We start from the raw sequence: 23,369 nt of genomic DNA on the forward strand, positions 1-23,369 counted from the left end.
TGGCATTCAGAATTCACACACAATAGTAATACTGTGACCAGTTCGATCAGGTTTTTACGTTGTTTATTTGTAAATTGTTGGTATACAAGCCAACACAGGACATAAAAGTATAATTTATTTTCTAGCAAGGACAGATCCTGAAGCTATTGCTGTTTGGTATAGCAACCATCTGATGTACAGCATTAGCTGTGTGGTTTAGCTAGTAGAAACACTAATGCATTGACAAACTTGTTTTCTGGTATTGTACAAAAAAAAAAAAAAAAAAAAAAGAAAAAATATCCTGCATTCTCAACAACAAAAAAAGCAAACCTTCACATAAAAAAAATAAATAAAAATGAATAAGCCACACCAGCAAAAGATAAAGTGTTTGGCTAAAGGTCATCAAACAGCCCAGAATGTGTTCCTATGCTTATCAGAGCTTCATTTTGGAAAAAGTGATCATCATATTCATACAAAAATACTGGACTGTCTTTTGGAGAGTCACTTTTTCATACAAAATTAAGGTCATTTTCATCTGTAATGCTATCAATAAACTTCCAGAGGCTGCTACAAATCGTGTAGCATGCAAACATAATTTCTGGATATCTTTAAATAAGTTTCAAAGAGCGGAGAGTGTTATGTGTGGAAAGCCCATTTCCTAATACACTGTCATTAATGCGTATAGACAAGTTGTGACTTTTAAACAAAAGAAGGATTTAACACTGGTCAACTCTAAAATAAACGAATAGAAGATTTAAACTATAACTATAGGTTTATAACAATTTATAATTAAATTAATAGATAATGACCTCGGTACATAAAGCGTATCGTGTTTTCAAGATCATTAAAGACTTTGCAATAAGATAGATACAATTTGGAAATCTAGTTCAAACTGTATTTACACATTTTATTATTATTTAAATTTAAATTTAAACGAAAATACATGTACATGATTCTATTCTTTAAAGTCTTTATTTTATTTCTTTATCATTATTCAATCGATCCAGTGTAAAGGTGTGGCACTTGTTTAGGTTTAGGTGTCAATGCATAAAGGTCACTTAAAAACAAACAGATACCGGATATCATTAATAAACACATAAATATTGAAATAATTTAACAGAAATATAAATAAACGTGCATATCAACAAAATTATTCATAAATAAATCAATCAATAATATAAAACCAATGTGGTGCAAATTTGCAAGATGAAAAAAAAATAGAATTAAACATAATTAAAAAACAGTTGTTTTCATTACATAAGACCAATGAAATCAGACAAAATTAAAGGTTACTGGTAAACCAAAAAAACACGAACAATGCTCTTTGTGCTTTCACTAGCATCTTAGAACCATTAGTTTGTCATAAAAATACATACTGTACATGGCATGCATGTTCAAAAGATGCTGGCACGTATCTTAAAGTGCAGCACTGTCACCATGATAGGCCAAAGCATCTTCTACTAACTTCTACATGGCTCTAATGGAAGTGTCTGCAACTTTTATGAACGACTGGCTTTCCAACCGACTGCACACAGTTTGGGAACAATAACTGCAATCTTTGTTATGCACCATTAAAACGTATCACTTCATGATGCACACTCCAGAAATTCACAGGGGTGGCACACACACACACACACACACACACACACACACACGCACACACGTCCCGCTCTGAAAGAGCTGTTTTCGAGTCCTGACAGCCGTGATGTTTGCATCTGGCCCTCATCAGTCTCAGGACATCAGCAGATCATTTTGTTCACTCTTTGGAGATTGATCCGACACTCTGAGGTCAATCTAGTTTCCCCACTCTGCTCCGGATGTTTTGGCGTTCGCCTGGTACCTCGTCCGAAGCCTGTGAGCTCCGACATTTCTTAAAGCTGTAGAAGCTCATGTGTCTGGCTGGAGTGCTATAGACGAGTGGATGTGAGTCTTTTCATGCCTCTTCTCTGAGCCAGACAGGAGGAAAGCACTGGCTCCAGTTTTGGGGCCTGAGGTGACCGATTCAAAGCTGAGTATGTGGCAGCCATCGCCCCCTATGAAATGATAGGATTGATTAATAACTCCTAAATGATACATTATTATTAAACATATAAATGATTAAACATCTGAGCAGAAATAGCGTGGTCATTTAAAGTGACAGTTAAGTTAAGTTAGTACTGTTCAAAGGTTTGGGGTCATTAAGAAATTAATACTTTTCTTCAACAAGGGCACATACAATTGTTAAAAAGTAAACACTTTTTTTTTTTTTTTTTTACATTATTACAAAAGATTGTTATGTCAAATAAACTGTTTGTTGACGATTTATACTTTCTATGCATTGCAGAAAATTAAAAAAGTGTCATGTTTTTCTCAAAAAGATAAAGCAGCACAAATGTTCTTAATATTGTTAATGACTTAATGACTAAAACGTTTCTTCAGCATATTAAAATAATTTCTGAAGGACATTGTTACACTGAAGACTGGAGAAATTATGCTGATAATTTAGCTTTACATCACAGGAATATATTACATTCTAATATATATTTAAATCGAACATACTTGTATTCAGTGGTAATAAAATTTTAAAACATTATCTGTATTTTTGATTAAATTATCCAGGTTATCTTAAGCAGTATATTTAGGACTCCAGTAACATGACTTCAAATTATAAAGTTAAAAATGATAACGATCACCTAAATTGTTTAGCTGCTAAGTCAAAAGAAGAATTAATTTCTGTAGGTTTAAAGTGGAGTAGGTGCAGTTTTACAGGTAAACATGAGATGGCGATGTTGCACTTTGACAGTGGAGAGAGGATCTGGCAACCGCTGGAATGCAGCAGCAGGTGGATGACAGGAGCAGTACCTTCACCAGCTGCACGTCCTGTCGGATCAGCTGGCTCTGAGATAACTGATCGCAGTTCACTATCCAGGGATGTCTGAGAACAAGAGGTGCCGTCAGCCGCTGATGAGGGTCCACATGCAGCATTTTAGTTACAATGTCCTGTTAAAAGATGACAAAAAATGACTTCTTTTGAGGCTGAAATCATTTGGAACCAAACAAAGATGTTTCTTCACAGCTGATGAAGCTCTCTGCATGGGTTTTACTGCCTTTGTATTGCCTGAATAATCTAATCTACACTGCTGCCTGTTACAGTGAACTGTAATATTGACACATACAGATACAGTAATACAGGTCAAAAATTATGTTTTAGAAAAAAAAGAAAAACCTTTCTGATCAAAAGACAACAACAACAACTTTAAATGTAGCAGTAAACAGTAATATTGTAAAATATTATTACAAATCGAAAGTGTTTTCTATTCTAATATAATTTAAAATGTAATTTATTTCTGTGATGGCAAACCTAAATCATCAGCATCAATAAATGTCATGTGAACCTCCAGAAATCAATCCAATGTGCTGATTTGGTGCCCAATTATTGCTTAAGAATAAATTACATTTTTAAATATATTAATATTGTAAACAGTTATTTAAAAATGTAACAATATTTCAAAATATTACTGTTTTTTTCACTGCATCTTCAGTCAAATAAATGCAGCCTTGCTGAGCTTAAAGATGGGGGAAAAACATGACTTTCTTTTGAATGTAACTAAGTAAAATTGTAAGTTTGAACAGTAGTGTACATAAATATAGAATTGAAAAGGATTAAACATCTTTCTTACATTTATGCAATAAAATAAATGTGGAAAACATGCCTTTGTTATTTATATACTCGATATAACTCGATTTTACCCAATTTATTGTATTGAAAAGAAAAACAATGTTAAAAATCATACTGAATATTGTCAAAAGACAGACAATATATATATATATATATATATATATATATATATATATATATATATATATATATATATATATATATATATATATATATTTGTCTATATATTGTATTGGCCATGCCTAATTCCAACATGCAGAAAGCGGGTAGCTGACCTTGGCTGCGTCAGACACCGTGTCCCAGTTGCCTCCTGACAGGGCAAATTTCCCACTGCCAATGCGAGCCAAGATCTCTTCTGGTGTGTCGTCAGGGCCGTTAGCGAAGGGCGTGAAACTGTGGGACAGAACAAGATCGGAGTGTGTGAAAGAACTTGTGAATGTGTCCTTACAGAGATAAGGTGAGAAGAGAAAGAAAAGAAAGGCTTTTTATATAATACCCCCATTTCCACCCAGTTATTTTTAGTGTACACATATGGCTAGGTCAGAAGAGTGAGATGATTCCTTCTTCTTTTTTTCAAATGTTCTGATTATACAGAGGTTTAAAGCTCAATCCGTCGTCAGGAACATTAAATTGAGAGTGCTGCTTGGCTTCTGATAGCTCTGGCATTGTGTTCATTACAATTACTTTGCGACTTGACCCAGCTTACTTTAGTAATCCTCTCCACCCTGCTCTGGAAGTTAGTCCCTCATCTGAGCAAAGGGAGAAAGGATGTGCTATATAGAGATTTGTTTTGTTTTGTTTTTATTTTTTGATCGGTCAATCAAGATTTTACAGAAAGTGAAGGAAATTAAGGCTGGGCTCTTGGGTCATGTGGACAGACTGATGTTAGAAAGAGTGTTTAAACATGTATCCTGGACACTTCACACCTGCTTTACCTTAACTATCTCAGCCATTTTACTGTCTTTATTAAATTACTGTACAATTTAGTAATAATAATAATAATAATTATTATAATGATATATATTTTTAATATTCTAAACTATTTCTTTGAGGGCAAAGCTGAGTTTTTGGCAGCCAAAACTCTAGTCTTCAATGTCACACGATCCTTTAGAAATCATTCTAATATGATAAATGTCTCTTTTGAGCAATTTAATGCATCCTACCTGTGTAAGAGTATTGTATATAGTTGTATTATATGATATATATGTAATGTATATGTAATATATAACATATATCCGGTTAAAACTCAACTTACCCTGCCAACATGGTGTACAGTAAGATTCCTAGGCTCCAGATATCACAGGCGGCATCATATCCCTGTCTCTTCAGGACCTGGGTGAATCACAGGGTTGTAATTTTACATTTGAATGAGTATTTATATATTTTTTAAATGAATATATCATAAGACTAAAAAGAAATATGTACTGTATCTAAAAGTACCTCTGGGGCCACAAAGTTTGCAGTGTAGCACGGTGTCATGAGCAGACCATTTTCAGCCCTTAACTGTTTGGCAAACCCAAAATCACATATTCTGATGGACTCTGGGTCACCTGTTTCATCGACGTACAGGATGTTACTGGGCTTCAAGTCTCGATGCACAACCTAAACACAGACGCAGAAGCAATAATGTAGTACATTCCGAAATCTGTGCAATTTGCTGTATTAGAACTTCTATGGCACTTTCATCTTCAGTAGTTGCTAAATAATGAACGATTTAGTGTCTCCACTGTGAGCACATGCAAACTGACCCCCTGTGAATGCAGATACTCCACAGTCTTGGTGATGGTGCAGAGCACAGCTGAGGCCTCGCGCTCTGAGAAGCACTTCTGCTGTAGGATCCGGTCCAGCAGCTCTCCTCCTCTCATCAGCTCCATCACCACATACACACATTTACCGTCGTCATAGACCTTTCAATAACAGACATCAGCAGATCAGAGGAAGCCCAGAAGGGCTTATGCAACCAGTAGAGAACTTGTGAAACTGGATCAGTGGTAAAGCAGGTTAACATGGTAAGACAGCTGAGATAAAGGCCTTGAAAGGCAGTAAACATTCTGTTAGCAGGCTTGAGTGTTCTGCAAAATTCTGAATTTTAAATTGAGCTATTTTTCAATCTAAGAATTTAAACAGAATTAACAACACACAGGATGTTGAATTTGCTGAATTTGAAACTGAATTTGAAGCTGAATTTGAAACTGAAATCTTACTTAGTATTTTTGTCTGGTGTTCCATCTAAACATTCTTAAATCAAGACACATACAGTAAACTTGAGACTTAAAGAGATACTCGACCCAAAAATGATTTTTTTATTTTTATTTTTTATTATTAATCACTTACCCTCATGTCGTTAGAAAAAAACGTAAAAGCTTGGTTCATCTTCGGAACACAATTTAGGATTTTTTGGATGAAAACCAGGAGGATTGAGACTGTCCCATAGACTGCCAAGTAAGTTACACTGTCAAAGTCCAAAAAAGTATGCAAGACATTGTCAGAATAGTCCATCTGCCAACAGTCGTTCAACCATTAAGTACTGAAGCGACGAGAATACGTTTTGTAAGTGAAGAAAAAAATAATGACTTTATTCAACAATTCCTTTGTCAACAGTCTCCTCTGTCTCTCTATATTACTGTATGTTGTGTACGCTCTTCTGTATCAGCTGCGCCACAAGGATGCTCGGTTTTCTTTCAATTCAAAGCTGAATACACTAGAAACAGAGCATCCTTGTGGCGCGGCTGACACAGAAGAGCATTAGCAACGGTGAACGTTACGGTTGAACCACTGATAGCAGATAGACTATTCTGACGACGTCTTTCATACTTTTCTGGACCTTGACAGTGTAATTTAGTTGGCAGTCTATGGGACAGTCTCAAGTCTCGGGTTTTCATCCAAAATATCTTAAAGGGATAGTTCACCCAAAAATTTAAATTGTATGTTTATCTGCTTACCCCCAGAGCATCCAAGATGTAGGAGATTTTGTTTCTTTAGTAGAAAACAAATTATGATTTTTAGCTTCAGTTGTTGCAGTCTCTCAGTCGTACAATGCATGGCAAATGGTAACAGAATCTATGAGAGTAAAAAAACATGCACAGACAAATCCATATTAAACCCTGCAGCTAGTGATGATACAGTGATGTGTAAAGACATAATGGTCAGTCTGTGCAAGAAACTGAACAGAATTTATATAGTTTTTTTTTTTTAACCTCTGATTCATGTAATATCCATGATGCTTCTTCTTGCTTTATGGCAGATCGCAGACTTATAAGCGAATTACCGCCACCTATCTCTCAAATGGACCATTGACACTGACGTGCACAAGAGTGCTAACAGTTCGGACACTGCGTGGAAACTATAATAAAACCTATATAAATTCTGTTCAGTTTCTTGCACAGAATGATTGTTTTGTGTCTTTACACATCAGTGTATCATCACGAGCTTCAGGGTTTAACATGGATTTGTCTGTGCATGTTTTTTTTACTCTCATAGATTCTGTTACCATTTACAATGCATTGTACAACTGAGAGACTGCAACGACTAAAGCTAAAAATCATTATTTGTGTTCTACTGAAGAAACAAAGTCACCTACATCATGCCCGTGGGTAAGCAGATAAATATCTACAGTAATTTACATTTTTGGGTGAACTATCCCTTTAAATTGTGCTCTGAAGACGAACAAAGCTTTTACGAGTTTGGAACGACATGGGGGTAAGTGATTAATGACAAAACTGTCATTTTGGGGCGTAGTATGCCTTTAAGGTACAAAGTCCTGTTTTCTGAAAAAAAAGGGTCAAAGTTTGTTAGATTTTCCTTAAAAACAAGAAAAACAATCTGCCAATAGGGTAATGCATTTTTTTTTACCCCATTGGCAGATATTGTTTCTTGTTTTAAACTAACAAATTGATTTTTTTCAGAAAACAAGGCTTAATATCTTAAGTCATTTTGCTTCTTAAGTATATTCTTGACTCAAGAATGTTTAGATATTTGTACTAGAAAACAGATCAATATAAAATATTTGTCTACTTTACTCTAGTAGGGGGTCTAAATATATATAATGTATATTAAATTATATATATATATATATAAAATGTATATATATATATATATATATATATATATATATATATATATATATATATATATATATATATATATATCATTATTATTATTATCATTATTATATAAAAAAAATGTTTTTTAAGTGTGACTCACATCTTTCAGAGTAATGATGTTTGGGTGCTGGCCGTATCTCAGGAGAATCTCGATCTCTTCAGACGGGTCCCTCTTGGCTTTGTCAATAATCTGAAATGAAGTAGGCTGGTCACAGCGGCGTCTGATAAAGCCTCGACTGACAATGACTGATGCTGTCCTCCATGGCAATTCATCAAAAGCTCTTATGAAACAGCCACTGCCTCTGCTGTTCACTAAATAACAGGCTGCACTTGTGTGTTTTGTCACACGAAGAGCGTTGTACTTTTCAAGATTAGATCTCATACTTACTTTGACAGCATACTCCACACTGGTGATTCTGTGGACACAGCGTTTGCAGACCGAATACGCTCCAATGCCGATATCCTCCTTCAACTCATAGCCGTCATTGAAATGAATGTTGTTACCATGAAGTTGCTACAATAAAACACCACACATTAATATACTGATTCATAATTAGGAACCACAAACCATGGTAAACTGATGTTAAGTGTCTAGCTCAAGGGCACAATAATGGTAATAATTGCTAGCCCAAAAATAATCATTCTTCAACGAAAGATTCCTCATGTTATTATTAACATATGATCTATATATATATATATATATATATATATATATATATATATATATATATATATATATATATATATATATATATATATATATATATAATTTTAGATACATTAAAAACATGAATAATTCCCATTGACCTTGTCGGAATGTTGAGCATTGCATCATTGTAATATTTGCTCACTGAACTGTGTTTGGTCGATTCCTTCTTGTTTATATTTAACAGTGAATAGTCACCTTCACTCTGTGAACACACATTATGTGTTGATACTCATGCACAGCCGACAAACAACGAGAACTGAAAAACAACAAGGTGATGTCTAACAACTCCGATATTGCATTTTATTTAAACAGAACAACTCACCATTGAGGTCACAGGCCTTTTTTTCCCCTTAGGTGAATAATAGCAAAGTAATTGCCTAAAATGATTGAAAATAATCATTTAATATTTGATACCTTTGTAACTATAGAAAGGTTAAATGCATAACAGTAATACCCAGTTATGCAAACCTGAACCAGATCCATTTTCAGCACATTAGGCATAAGATTAAGAATAATTTTGTGCATATTGTGAATTAGTAGTAGTAGTATTTTAACATTTTGACTTTTACTGTTTCCCAAATTAAAAAATTCTAAATAGCCTTTCAGTACACTCACTTATCATCATAAGACCTATACTACACTATGGACAATATATATATATATATATATATATATATATATATATATATATATATATATATATATATATATATATATATATATATATATATATATATATATATGGGAATCAGGAAATACAAATTTAATCTTCAGTGCTTGTAACAGTGCATGGAGAAACATTTATTTATCGGCTAAATGTGAAACAGACACATATGCAAACCAGCAAATAACCGACAGCATACAGCATCTTCAGGTAAACGAAACGCCTCCAAAAAAAAAAAAAAGCAATTCAGGGCATAGAAATTCTCTACAAATAGCTGCACTGGTGCATGTTCATGAGTGCTATCAGAGTAAGTTAATATGGTATGCTCGGCAGATGCCACATCAGATCAGAATGATCTAGACAATGGGCTTGTGTGCCAGTGTGCTCCTGTCAATCAATACATCTCACTCCGGTCACCGCAGCTGCAGCCTCAGCTCAGACGCTTCAGTAAAGCAGTTCTTCAGGTATGAACCATCTGGCAGAATTAGTTCAGCTTATGTAACACAGGGCTATTTTTTCCTTCTCTTTCTTTTTGTTTTGTGCTGTGCAACACAACAGTGCTTCCCTGAGGAATAGGTCTGAAATGACTGCGTGTGTACAGCCAGACCAAGGTTAAACGGATACAGAAAACAGCTTTGGCTTGGCTGACTGCAATATTTCTTATATGTCAGCAACTAGTCCTCAGTGTAGCATAGCATGCATAAGTGAAAGATTGATTGTTTTTCATCACTCTATTGTATCATCATGACTACTGCGGGCATGCTTACATCACAAAAGAAAATACATTTGTACATTTTCTGAAGTGAAGAAATGGGAGATGATTTTGCCAGTGCAATTTGCTGCATTGATGCCTAAGTGATATGGGTGGTTGCTAGGGTACTTTTATGCAGTTGCTAAGGTGTTTTTTCTTCTTTTTTTAGCATCTTGCTATGCCCTATTTCGAGTTGTTTATAGCATGTTGCTACATGTGCTAAGGTATTTTAAGTGATTTGCATGTCGTGGTTGCTGAAACATTATGAATGGCTTTTAGTTGGTATAAAAGGCATTTTGAGTGGCTTTTAGCACGTTTGCTAAGCAATTAGCAGATTTTAGCATGCTAGTGCATGTGCTAATATAGTTTAACTGTTTTCGCCTGTCCCTATGTGGCTGCTAAAGTATTCTGAATGGCTATTAGTTGTTAAAGGTTTACTAACGAATTCGAAGTGGTATTTAACACGTTGCTAGGCATGTATTTTGACTTGATTTTAGCATGTTGCTACAACAATTAATGTAATTTCAGTATTTTCTTTGTAGATTTTAGTTTCTATACTTTTGCTACATTATTTTTAGTTGCTGTGCACATGCTAAGGTATGTTGAGTGACTTTTAACAAAATGCTATACAACGACTAAGGCATTTTGGGAAGTTGTATGCATGTTGCAGTGGTTGACATCATATCCAGTGATGATCATCATCACGGTCCTGCTCACCTGTACAATGGGGTTAACAGAGCTCTGCTTGGTCTCGGCCAGTGGCTGTTCTTGACCCAGGTTAGAGGCCACGAAGCTGAAGCCGCGGAAGAGCTGGTGTGAGTTAGCGCTGGCTGGAACTCCGGGTGAGTCTGCAGACACACACAGATAAAAACTAATTTAGAAAAGCAACAAGGACACAGTCTCTCTATGAATGGAAACACATGATTGATCCCATCTGAGCTGTATGAATTGACTGGGTGCACTTTGCGGCAGGACCCGAGGGCTCTCGGTAAACAGCTTCTGCTGCTGCAGTTCACTCTAATTTGTTTTTGCACTTTCCCTGTGCTTGCTGGGCACAGACTGTTATGTAAGAATAGTTTCCAGCTCGCTGTCTATCACATTGTCTATAGAGCAGTTTCCATCATCCTGTTTTTATGAGCATTTTGACCTATGGCATCAGAAACGAGCAATGTAAACAATACATTTCGCAAAAAAAATAAAATAAATGGAAGTTTTTTTTTTTTTTTGGGGGGGGGGGGGGGTTGGGGTAATGTGAGTTTTTTTTTTACTTGTGTTAAATGCGGATAATGGGAGATGGAAACACATTTGCCAAATAAATTCCTCTATGGGCATCACAAACGTGATGTGACTTTGTGCTATGGGATGACATAACCTGACTAATCAGTGGGCTGATCTTGTTGCACAGCATCTCAAATGTTACAGTCTTTCTTCGAAGCCCGAGCAGAGTCTGTCATTAAAGTATTTCTGTATAATTGCCTTCCAGAACTGTCTTATAAGACTGCAACATTTCCAAACAGCAGCATCCACCTCTGAAAGCAATGATCGCATTGATTGCATTTAATGTGCTCGCGAGGCGCAAGTAATTTACTTTATTTACATGAAAATGATTATATTTAGTGGCTTCTCCTACTTTTCTTTGTGGTATTTAGTGCCAGTTTATCAGGCAGTGATGTTTTTGTTCTCTTTGATTCGTTGGATGGAACTGATGCTTATTTGCAAATGCTTTATGCGTTATAAAAATTTTGCACGTAAGTTAAATTCGCAACTTTGGATGGAAACCCGGCTTATGATGCTTGAAAGCAAACACTTCTTCCAGCCATAATTTAAATAAAATGGCATATGAGTGTTACGTGTAATCTGAAAATCAATTGCAATTTGTGTCACCTGTCGGCGTGCGGGACGTGAACTCAGGATCAAAATGGAAAGTGTCCTCTGGTCGGCCCACGGCTGGTTTGAAAGGAGGCTTGATTTCTCGTCTGTACAATTTCTGTTGACCAAAAATACATCATTTAAGACATTTGAGCAGTATTTTTTTATTTCAAATTACTGAATGTAAAATGTCATAACATTTAAAAGCTATGTGAACTAAGTGTTGGATTAGTCAAACATAAATAAGCATAGCATAATAGCATAGCATAAACATAATCATAGTATAGACAGTTTTATGTCTGAATATTTAAATATGACCCAGTTTTTGGGAGCTCTTCCTTAATTTTTTGTCTTAACTCTTACGTGAAGATAAGCCTGGTGATGCAATCACAACATGGTGGCCGCCATTAAAACGAAATCTTTGAATAAAATAGTAAACGATCTTGTCCTACACATGAGTTACCAGGCTACATATTCAAGAGTGATTCACTTTACATAACTTTACATGGAACTCACATTCCAGTCTACTGTTGCGAAAAATATATGCCGCTTGATTTCTTCCACTCCATCTGGTCCTGCGCCTGCAAAACAACCAGAGTACAAACAGTAAGTCAGATAACAGGTTGCATGGACATATTTATTTATTTTTATTCTGGATGGGATAAAATGCATCATAAAAATCCATCTTTCACACACACACAAAAAAAAAAAACACTTTTACACTTTAAATTTAAAGGATATGTTTCCCATGAAATATTGGTCTGTTTGTGAGTCAGACAAGTGTTGAAAGCACTCTGCTGAAATCCTCTACAGCTCTGTGTCCCATCCTGCTTGCTGTACCTAAGCTTTTAAAGTCTCAACAAATAGGAATCTAAAAGTGCTGTATAAAAGTGTTCAACCAAGTGGCCAGGTTTGTCTGGTTAGCATAACCCAGGTAGCCCCTGTTAGCAGGTGCCAAATCATCTGGCTGCAAAAGGCATCTTCCAGCGCTGATGGTGGTCACGGCCATGATTTCTGTTCCCATGGTAACAGTGACTTCTCTGATTGGTGGATCTCTCTTCAGGGTTATAAACTCTTTAAAAAGGTGGTTCTATAAAGGTTCTCTATGTGTAATAACTGTTATATATTGATCCCTAACATCCAGAAGATCCCATTCATGCTGAAATGGTTCATTTTGTTCTTTTTGTTTAAATCTGTAACTCATTATTACTGGAGCTCATTATAACATACTGTATACTGGAGCTCAGTGATCCAACTACAACAGGGGTGCACAATCCTGTTCCTGGAGGGCCACTGTTCGAAAAAATTTAGCTCCAACCCCAATTAATCACACATGAACCAGCTAATCAAGGTCTAGGCATACTAAAAACTTCCAGGCAGGTATGTGAGCAGACTGTCCTCCAACAAAAAATTATCCTATAGGTCATTTGTGCAAGCACCTTATTACGACCCATATTTATGTTTTATAGTTTATATATATTATATAATATATAATGAGAGTGTCTTGTTGTATCTGTCATCATTAAAATGACGTATAACTGTCATTACCATTGAAAATGCGTGTTTATGTACAGTAAATGTAATTTGTGGTGTTTTTACATGGTCCAACCCGATCTCACAGGAATTTGTACATGTTTACTAGGCGGCTAATTCATATGAATTTGTACTAATGACCCCTGTGATGAGTGGGGCGGGGGCGAGGGATGTGGGAACGAGCGTGGCTGGTGGAGTGATTGGTAAATGAGCGACGCCTGCGACCCACCACCGGTCTCGAGTCCCACAGAGGAGATGGAAGTTATATAAAACTGGAGCGACGACAGTGAAGGACGAGAGAGGACCAGGCCTGGGATTTAGTTTATGTTTTGGTTTTTATTTGTGCGCATTAGTCGTCCGTGAGGGGCTGATGCGCTGTTTTGTGTTTATTTTGAATTATTAAAGTCTTTATTTGATTGTCCGCCAGTTCCTGCCTCCTTCTTGACGATGATTACGAAGGTTTTATTATTACAACCACATCTAGCTCCGCCCCTAAACCTACCCTCACCGAAATCATGCATAATCGTGATTTATAACACATGATTGCACATTGTCGTATAACGCAATGTTTTACCAAATGAGCTATACGAAACATGAATTATGATGCAAATAAAATAATACAAAGCATTACTTTGAAAGTGTCCTGTTGCCGATAGGTGTGCAATTGTAGTATACGCTTTGATGGGTTGTGTTTCATGGATTTTGACCTCTGCGGGCGTATTGGGTGGAGTACATGTTAGTGTGAGACAAGTTGGAGCTAAACCGTGCTGGACACCGGCCCTCCAGGACAGAGTTTGGAAACCCCTGAACTACAGACTGTTAACGCACTCTCAACAGGAAAACTATTTCATTCTTAAAATTAAATATAAAAGGTAATTTAAAAAAGGCAATTGATTTCCAAACAAATTAGTTATTTTCTCATGTAAGTGTGAAAAGTTCTGTTAAGCTGTTCTGTTAAGTGTTAATTACCACTTTAACAACCTCATGGTAACTCATAGTAGATCTGTCTACTGTTTATGTGCTATCACTAAACATCCTTTCCTTTCTGAACAAAATGAATGGATTTTTATTTCGGTAAACCTACTGTTGCGCTCTACGGCACAACACTTTTCCAGCTTATTAACTAGTCAATTTTCATTTTACCATTCAAACCATGTTAGTCGTCCTACACAAGTGAGTCAGGACCTGGCTGGGATGTATACAACTAATCTGAGATGGAAGAATATTAAGCCACATTCAACACAAGGTCATTTATCTCTGCCTTATAAATTATGGATAAAATGATTCACCCAGCTAAATTCAATCTGGGCTCTGACAAACATTCAGTAGCAACGTCTGGAAGTCTGTCTGCAGTCATTCACACAGGAAGTCATCTCTGACTAAAATCATATTCATGCCCACTGCTGCTGTTGCAAGAACAATGCACAATTGATTTATACTATGTTTAACTAAAAGAGCTATCACTGTGACCATCTGATACATTTATTGGGCTAAGCTTTTCATATTGTTTACACTGAAAAAAGGATATACGCCAGTATATATACTATATATACCAAATTATGTATACCAGTGATTTGCTGGTCTTTGATGGCCTCATTTTAAATCAGCTCTTCTCATGTGGTATTTCATGTAACATGTTTTTTTTCTTCTTCTAAATAGATTTATACAGTCAAATGCAGACTAAACTAAATATAAAATAAGGGGTTAGGTTAGACTTTCAAGGATAATCTTCCATAAAACACTACACAATAAGGTACCTTTCATAAGGAACTAAAACACCCAAGTGGCATTGAATTCAGACCTAGAATCATTGAATTTTTGTATAATTCCCAGCCCTACAGGTCCAAAAATACAAAAGAAACGTGTCTATTTCAATGTCAGTCAGAGATCATCATCCTCCCATTTGTTTTAGTTTGATTATTAATGCAAACACCAAACCAGTAGCCAACCAATGTGATCCTATTGAACAGCAGTTCCTTCCTTCAGAGACTACTAAGGAAAACTGAAGAAAAACATCACACAAAAGAAAAGAAAAATGTGGATCTGAACCTGACGGAGGCTATATACACACACACACAGGCTGAACAAGATCATTAACCAGACACAGGTGGAAATCAAACAACAAGAGTATGCACAAACCAAGGTAAAACAAAAGAAAAACACGGATGAAACCTGACAATTGACTAGATTTCCAACAACAAACTGTTTCATGTATGCATCAATATTGTGAAAACCCAAATTACATTAACAGATGAACCAAAAAAAAACAGGAGGAAGGCTGGTGGAATAGAATATTTGTTGGTTTAAGGCAGTGTTTGGTTCATGTAGAGTAGCCTACCTAATCTATTGGAAGGGTTTCTTTTGAAAAGAGCCCGCAGTAAACTCTGGACCTCTGGGCTGAGGAACTGTGGCATGCCGAGTTTTGCCCTGAAAAAAAGAAAAGAAAAAAGGAACCATTAAATCTGTTATTTATTTAGGACTGTGATGCAAAGCCACAAACATCACAAATCATCTTGACAGATCCATTTGTGAGGACAAGTTTAGAATTACAAATCTTTAAAACACACACAAACACACACATACAGAAACACTAGGCTGTCAGAAAATGTACAAATACAACAATAATTCTTACTTGAGAATAAGTGCCATTGTCTCTTTGCGGTCTTTGCCTTGAAATGGCAGGGATCCGGTCAGCATTTCAAACTAGGAACAGTAATAGAAGCATCAGGCTTTGCTCTAGCAAGTTTATTTATGGATGATACAATAAGAGAAGTGTGTATTCAGCACTGCCGCACAGTAACAGAGCATCCTGAAACCAAATCTGTCTCAGCGTGCTCACTCTTATGTAACACTTTTCCCTGTGAGTGAATTCGTTTAAGGCTGGGTTCTGCTGTGGATATTCAGAAGTGAGCTAGTTCCACCAAACAACAAATGGGATCAAATTTTTAAACAACATACATTATAAAGTGTTTTAAAAAAGAAAAAAACATGTTCATTGTTATAATATCTTGACAACTTCATGCCTTATATTGACCTATTGCTAAGTTTTTATGAAAAGATCAGTGTTTTGATTGTTTAGCTAAAGGTTAGCAGCTGATTTCATTCAATGGCAGATGATGAATATTCATATTTAACAAATGTGACCAGATTCAGGGCTCTCAAAATGTCAAAATGTCCCAGGTAGATTAATTAGATTCAATAAGCCGGAGAAACAATTTTTCAACTTTTCAAATGTTATTTATTTTACTGGTTGTGCTTTTCATGTTATTAGCAACACATTGCAACATTTCGAGAACTGAGTTTAAATGTGGAATTGAATCTGAAATTGCAGTGTTTGACAGCAAAAAAAAACAAAAAAAAAAAAAACATGATACTATATGTCAAAATAGATAAGTGCTATAAATGTGAATTGTGATAGTTTACTCTTTATGTGTCTGTGTATATATGACAGTATAAATGTTCTTTTTTTTACATTTTATGTTGCTGCCTTACAGTATGTTAAACTGCTTTAACTTTCAAAAAAACAAAACAAAACAAAAAAAAATCCCACATCAATCTACACTCCATACACCAATATATATATATAGCTTTTCTATCCCAGATCTTATCTTTTGTTATGGGGGTGAAAATTAGCTTTTCATACATATTATACATCTTTACACATTTGGATTCCTGGAAAAAATGCAGTTCACAAAGTTAAATACATTCTGACTTTCCAAGTTGAATGGAACGCAGCATAGCGAGGATAGTCAGTGCATTAAAATAACATTAAAACATAGTCTAACTAATGTAATGTGCTTAATAATTTTGCCCCAAAATGTGTTATCGGACCCCCACAGAGCTGCGGGCCACATTATCCTTCAGCCCCGGGCTAGCGGACTCACATTGCCCACTAGGATCCTTCACATTCTCAAGGACACTCACCATTAAGACGCCGAAGGACCACCAATCAGCACTTTGAGTGTGACCTCGTCTGTTGACCACCTCTGGGGCCATGTACTCGATGGTCCCGCAGAAGGAGTACGCTCGTTTGTCATGGTCGATTGCCTCTTTGCTCAGGCCAAAATCTGAGAGAGGAGAGAAGATATTAAACCATCAACATGTGGCACCTTTGGTCGATGAAACGTAAAGAGCTTGGCCGTGTGGAGAAACAAATTAAAAACATTCTGCTCACCTGTGATCTTTATGTGGCCCTCTTCATCAAGGAGAATACTGCGAAGGTGAAGCAACAGTGGATTACATTTCATTTCAATATTACTGTATAGAGAGCAGCTACAGAATTAAAATGAGAGGACATAAGTTCATTCTTTGCAAAAGTGCAAACCTCTCTATATTAAAAACCTCTTTAAAAGTAGAGTTTAGTTCACTGGTGCTGTGTCCTTTGGACTATCTCTGCCAATATGCCATTAATCACCTATGACAGGTCTCAGAACAGCATGCCCTTAAGAGATCTGCTACAGAGCCCTCCAGCGAGAGCTGCTCTCAGGCCACCTCCACTTTCACCTTCTCAGGAGCAATAGCTCTTCTACTCTACAGAGTGTCCCTTTCATTAATTCCAGCAACGAATCTCCCACAAGAGCCAATTCAGAGAGCAGGTGAGCTTGGTTTGGCCCCATTGTTTGAATAGATATGAGAGAGACAAGGCATGAAAGAGTCACATTACTGTAAGTGGGAGCACAGGAAGGAAAAGGGGCTAGTAGTTGTTCATCACAGCTCAACAATAAGGATGTTTTTCTGCTGGTCTAGGTCAGGATTTATTCTTTTGAATGAGATTGATTGTAATAGCATACTCATGTGGTTGCCTCATTTACTACAATACATTCAACAATGGAAAAGCTTAAAGGGATAGTTCACCCAATAATAAAAAAAAAATGATGTTTATCATCCTAGATGTAGGTGACTTTGTTTCTTCAGTAGAACACAAAACAAGATTTTTTATTGAAACTGTTGCAGTCTATCACTCTTATAATGTAAGTGAATGGGAATCATGGCTAAAACATACAATACAAAACAAAAAAAAATCAACATAAACAAAACCAAATTAAACCCCGCGGCTCATCATGATACACTGATGTGTAAAAACACAAAATGATTGGTCTGTGCAAAAAACTGAACAGTATTTATATAGTTTTTTACTTCTGATGCACTGCAATGTCAGAACTGTTAGAAGTCTCCTGAGTGTGTTCTCAAGCAGGTGTGTGAGGAGACTTCTTCTTCTTCTTGCTTTATGGCAGATCGCAGACTTAAAAGTGCATTACTGCAACCTATCTCTCAAGTGGACCATTGACACTCCTAATTGAGATTGTAGATAGAGTAGATAGAGACACGTGCCTCCTGCGCTGTCAGGACAGTTTGGGTTTAATCTGGTTTCGTTTTTATTGTATGTTTTAGCCGTGATTCCCATCCAGTTACATTACAAGAGTGCTAGACTGCAACAGTTTGAGCTAAACATCTCAGTTTGTGCTCTACTGAAGAAACTTTTGGATGCCCTGGGAGTAAACAGATAAACATCACATTTTCATTTTTGGATGAACTATCCCTTTAATGATAAATGTATACTGGGGAAGACGTGGCCTAATGGTTAGAGGGTTGGACTCCCAATCGAAGGGTTGTGGGTTCTAGTCTCGGGCCGGATGGAATTGTGGGTGGGGGGAGTGCATGTACAGTTCTCTCTCCACCTTCAATACCATGACTTAGGTGCCCTTGAGCAAGGCATCGAACCCCAACTGCTCCCCGGGCGCCGCAGCATAAATGGCTGCCCACTGCTCCGGGTGTGTGCTCACAGTGTGTGTGTGTGTGTGTTCACTGCTCATGCATTTCGGATGGGTTAAATGCAGAGCACAAATTCTGAGTATGGGTCACCATACTTGGCTGAGTGTCACTTCACACTACTTTTCTCTAAGAGGTCTCTTAAGCATTCTCAGTCTGTTGATAAACCAAAGTATTTTTCTTTTTTTGGACCACAAAAATCTCACAGGCCTACATGTGTGGTAGATTATACAATACAATAATTATAATAGGAAAATCAAAAAAAAAAAAAAAAAAGAAAAGAAAAGAAAAAGAAAAATAATGAAAAATGAAAAAGAATGCTGCTATAATGTTATAATATTTAAAACAACCCAATAAATTCATTTAAACATCTTACCTTATGGGTTGTAAGCCAAGTATGAAGTTATCCTAAGATATTTTATGGGGATTTTTTATTTTTTTTACAATATTTTACAACTTTCATGTAACTTTAACACAAACAAACAAAAAAAAAAATTTGCTACATATAATTTGAAACAATGGCTGGAAACTGCCCATTATGTTACATCAAGAAGGCAATGACAAACATTAAACATAAACTGATTAATGATATCATCACTAGTCATTCTGGAAAAACACATCTAGATTAGCCAGCTACCGAATGTTAAATATGTGAAATGCTTAAATCAGCTGAAATCGGAACAATATTCAATACATACCACAAAATAAAATGTTTAAATAAAACGCTTGTATTTGGACCAGTGAGCCTCAGCAGGGATAAAACTCACCGATCCTGGACCATCAGGTCATCCTTATTGCTGAGCCCTGTACACAATTCACTCTAATGTAAGGTAAAAAGCTTTGACAAGCAATCTGAATCCAGCTGGACACAACACAGATGCTGCTGCAACTGCACCAAAGAAACAGGACGCTCTCTGGGTGGTTGCATCACCCAGTTTGAACCTCTGAATTATGACTGTAATTACATGAGAGTTTCACAGAGTTCTTTTGACTCTAATCCAGATGTGGATTATACTGCTGCTTGAAAATGCAGGACTTAAGCTCTGCTGAACATTATGTCCAATCGAGGTCGTGCCAAGGTTTTCAACACAAGGTCACTATCTAGGCCACTTAAGTAGGCTACGGTGTAAATTAGAACACATGATTGCTATTTACTGATAATAATAAATGGGGTTTGGTCTTACTTCTCTGGTTTAAGATCACGGTAGATGATGCCCAGACTATGAAGATGGTCCAAAGCCAAGGCCAGCTCAGCCAAATAGAACTTCACATCTTCCTCTGTAAACATTACCTAGAAAGAAAGAAAGGAAAAAAGAAAAAATCACAAACAACTAATTTGGTATTTAGCCCGTACTTTTACAGAAATCCAATCCCTTTAGGATTAGGGATTTGAACAAGGCCCTAACCAGAACATTTAATCATGTAACTCGTCCCACACAGTTTGTGCTGTGGACATAAATCATACCTCAAATCATGCAGCTTATTGAGGGGAGGTGTATTATTGCTTTTCTTAGAAATTAGGCTGGAGTAAAATGACTTTAAAAGGTGCTGAAGGAGGGATCCAAACCTCCACAACACTGCTTGTAATGTAAAATGTTTAGCTTTTCATTTAAATAATACTTTTAACTAAAACTTACATTAAAGGTTAATAGAAAACCAGCCCTCTTGGGTTTTACCTGTGGATTAATGAGTCATTGTGTCAACCATTCAATTTTTCAATTGTTCTGAGTTGTAAATTAATGTCAATCTCAGCAAGACTCTGTTCCTGCAGTTCATACAATCAAAGGGCAAACATATTCATGGTAATGGATTTACAATAGAAGGCAGTTGCATATTACCCAGCTAACACCTTTAATGCAGAACCTGGTCAGTGACAGATCTTCAATAAATCTGCAGTAACACATTGTGTTCTTCTATTTAGAAGACCAAAAACTGCCATTTTCACGGCTAATTTTAATCACTGGGAGATTTATTTAGACTGTGTAGAGAGCATCAGGGGACAGACAGTGGCATATTGAGGAGAGTAGATTGGCGTAACAAGTTCCAGCCAGGAGAGCAGCAGCTGTTGCAGCCAGATGAGAGATTTGAGCACCAGCGGTAATTAATTTACATCGCACTTCCCAGGCACAGTTCTGCGGAGAGAATCATGATTAAATCAAGTGCACGAATCTCTCGGTAAAAGTGCTCCAGTTTCTTTTTTTATTCACATTAGTGATAAGTCACAAGAAATAAAAGTGCAGGAGTTGCTTTTTTGAACAAAATGATCTCTAGTGTGAGATGAGAAACCTCCAGAACCACTTGCCTCTGTAGCACTAGCAAACAGCAAAATCATTTATGACTGTAAGGTAAACTAAAGGCAATTCGCTTTAAATAAATAAATAAATGTAAAGTACATTATGACATCGCCCACCCACTTTTTCATCAGCCTTGTTTCGGAAATATGTTTTCCATTAATTTTCCCAACTGTATTAAAAAAAAAACAATAAAAAAACAAGTGAGAGTTTTAAGCCAGGAATCAAACCAGCCAGCTACAAGGTTAATCATATACAAACTTTGATTTGAAGCAAAATGTACAAAACTGTACTCAACAAATTTAACAAGGAAAATAACTATCCCATGTGTCACCCCCCGAACTCATTTTGTTGTGTTTTTCCTCCCCATGTGTTCTGTGTCTCATTCTTTGCACCTGTGTTTAGTAATTATCTCTAGTATTAAAGTTCCTGTCATTACTTCTCTCCTCTGTTGGGTCTACTTCATCCATACCTGTGATTCCTCACCCCCATGTTGGATTACCCTTGCGTTTCAAGAAATGTAAAGATTGTTAATCGTGCTCCTTGTCTCCTTAGTCCTTCGAGAGTGTTATTGTGACAGAAGGCCTGGCCTGCCTTCCTTCATCCATTATTCCCTCGTCCAGCCCTGAGGGGGCTTCCGATGCTCCAGTGCCCTCACTTCGAAAATTCACAGCCTTCCACCTGCATCCTGCGTCTGGCATCCCCTCTGCTCGCCCTTGGCCCACCATCATTGTAGTGCGAGCTCCACAGGACTGCCATCCTCCAGCGTCACCATGGTCGGAGTCTCCCTCACCTCCACCTCCAGCCTCTGAGGCTCAGACTACGCCTCGGCCCGTGGACCCAGCGGCTCCACGGCTCCTAGCTCCCTCACCTCCAACGTCACCCATCGATCCATCAGCTCCACCTGGCTCCCTCATCCCTCCAGCTCCGCCTTGGTCTGGAATTGACCCGCCATCACCTCTGGACTCCTCTCCTCTGGCCGAGCCTCGTCGCTCTGTCCTACCATCTCCATTGGGCCCCGGATCTCTGCCTCCACCCTGGTCCCCTGGATCCTCGGCGTCCCCCAGCAAGTTGGTTCTCCGTCTCCACCTCGGACTTCTCCTCCACCTGCTTCGCTGCTGTTGGTTGGCCTCCTGGAGTCGTCTACCATTGCTCCCCCACGGCTCCTCCCCCCGTTGGCTCCATCGTGGGTCAACATCATGGCTGTGGCCTGGGTCCTGCTGGGCTCCTCCTGCTCTAAGCCTCCTCCCTGGACTCTGTCTGCCGACTCACCTCAGGGAGTCTGTCCTCCTCCTGAGCCTCCTCCCACCCATTCCCCTCCCATGTTATTTCCACGATGCGAGGATGAATCTACCGGGGGGGCATCAATTAAAATAAAAACAATGGATAAACCGAATATGTATATATTATTTCAATAATTTCTAAAAAATGTTACATTAAATATATATATATATAAGGTTCTTGATTTCCTGTGAGTGATTGATCTTAGATGTGATTTAGGCACTTTTTGAGTGAAAATATCTTGCAGAACATTTACACTTTCTAAAATTACAGCAGTTAATTAATGATTAAAAAAGACCTGGGGGGACAAGAGATTTCAGCAGTTTATTGCTGATTCTATATAATCTTGCTATCCTAAAGCAAAGTGGCCTATATCATGCACAGTGACACAAAGAGGTCTGCAAGCAAATGATTAAAGACAACTATCTCTACTCAATCAGAATAAAGACAGAACAATATGACTGAAGAAGAGTGATGTGTACAATAAAGCCCAGACAGGTGGAGAAATCAGGTTATTTAGCCGAGTGAATGAGCATGGCCAATGAGTCACATTTATCAATGTCTGAAGGAAACGTCTGCTCCAGATAAGTGTGGGGCTGTTTTCAGCGGAAACACCAGATACTGGGTTGAAGTCATTCTCTGTGCTGGAGCTTTTCAATCAAAGGCAACTACAAAATGCATCACAACCTGAGTGCGAGAGTCACACAGGAATATGTGTAAACATGATCTAAACTGAATCTATAATGGTACATAACACAATTC

The 23,369-nt window shown here is 37.3% G+C and overlaps 1 protein-coding gene across 1 annotated transcript in view; it reads right to left on the minus strand.

Annotated features, from left to right (window-relative positions):
• Nucleotides 1–46: 46 nt before the first annotated feature.
• LOC128026671 (ribosomal protein S6 kinase alpha-2-like) overlaps nt 47–23,369 on the minus strand; it is a 41,871-nt gene continuing 18,548 nt past the window's right edge. The window contains exons 6-21 of the mRNA XM_052613922.1: nt 20,220–20,326; nt 17,441–17,478; nt 17,191–17,333; nt 15,899–15,969; nt 15,605–15,693; nt 12,250–12,314; nt 11,749–11,851; nt 10,582–10,712; nt 8,129–8,254; nt 7,841–7,930; nt 5,386–5,544; nt 5,078–5,239; nt 4,893–4,969; nt 3,913–4,030; nt 2,821–2,958; nt 47–2,012 (exon numbers count right to left, since the gene is read on the minus strand). Of these exons, the coding sequence (XP_052469882.1) occupies nt 1,887–2,012; nt 2,821–2,958; nt 3,913–4,030; nt 4,893–4,969; nt 5,078–5,239; nt 5,386–5,544; nt 7,841–7,930; nt 8,129–8,254; nt 10,582–10,712; nt 11,749–11,851; nt 12,250–12,314; nt 15,605–15,693; nt 15,899–15,969; nt 17,191–17,333; nt 17,441–17,478; nt 20,220–20,326 (1,743 nt within the window). The 3' untranslated portion in view covers nt 47–1,886. The remainder of the gene's footprint in view (nt 2,013–2,820; nt 2,959–3,912; nt 4,031–4,892; nt 4,970–5,077; nt 5,240–5,385; nt 5,545–7,840; nt 7,931–8,128; nt 8,255–10,581; nt 10,713–11,748; nt 11,852–12,249; nt 12,315–15,604; nt 15,694–15,898; nt 15,970–17,190; nt 17,334–17,440; nt 17,479–20,219; nt 20,327–23,369) is intronic.

This window comes from Carassius gibelio, chromosome A13 (assembly GCF_023724105.1).
Source record: "Carassius gibelio isolate Cgi1373 ecotype wild population from Czech Republic chromosome A13, carGib1.2-hapl.c, whole genome shotgun sequence".
Lineage (NCBI taxonomy): Eukaryota > Metazoa > Chordata > Actinopteri > Cypriniformes > Cyprinidae > Carassius > Carassius gibelio.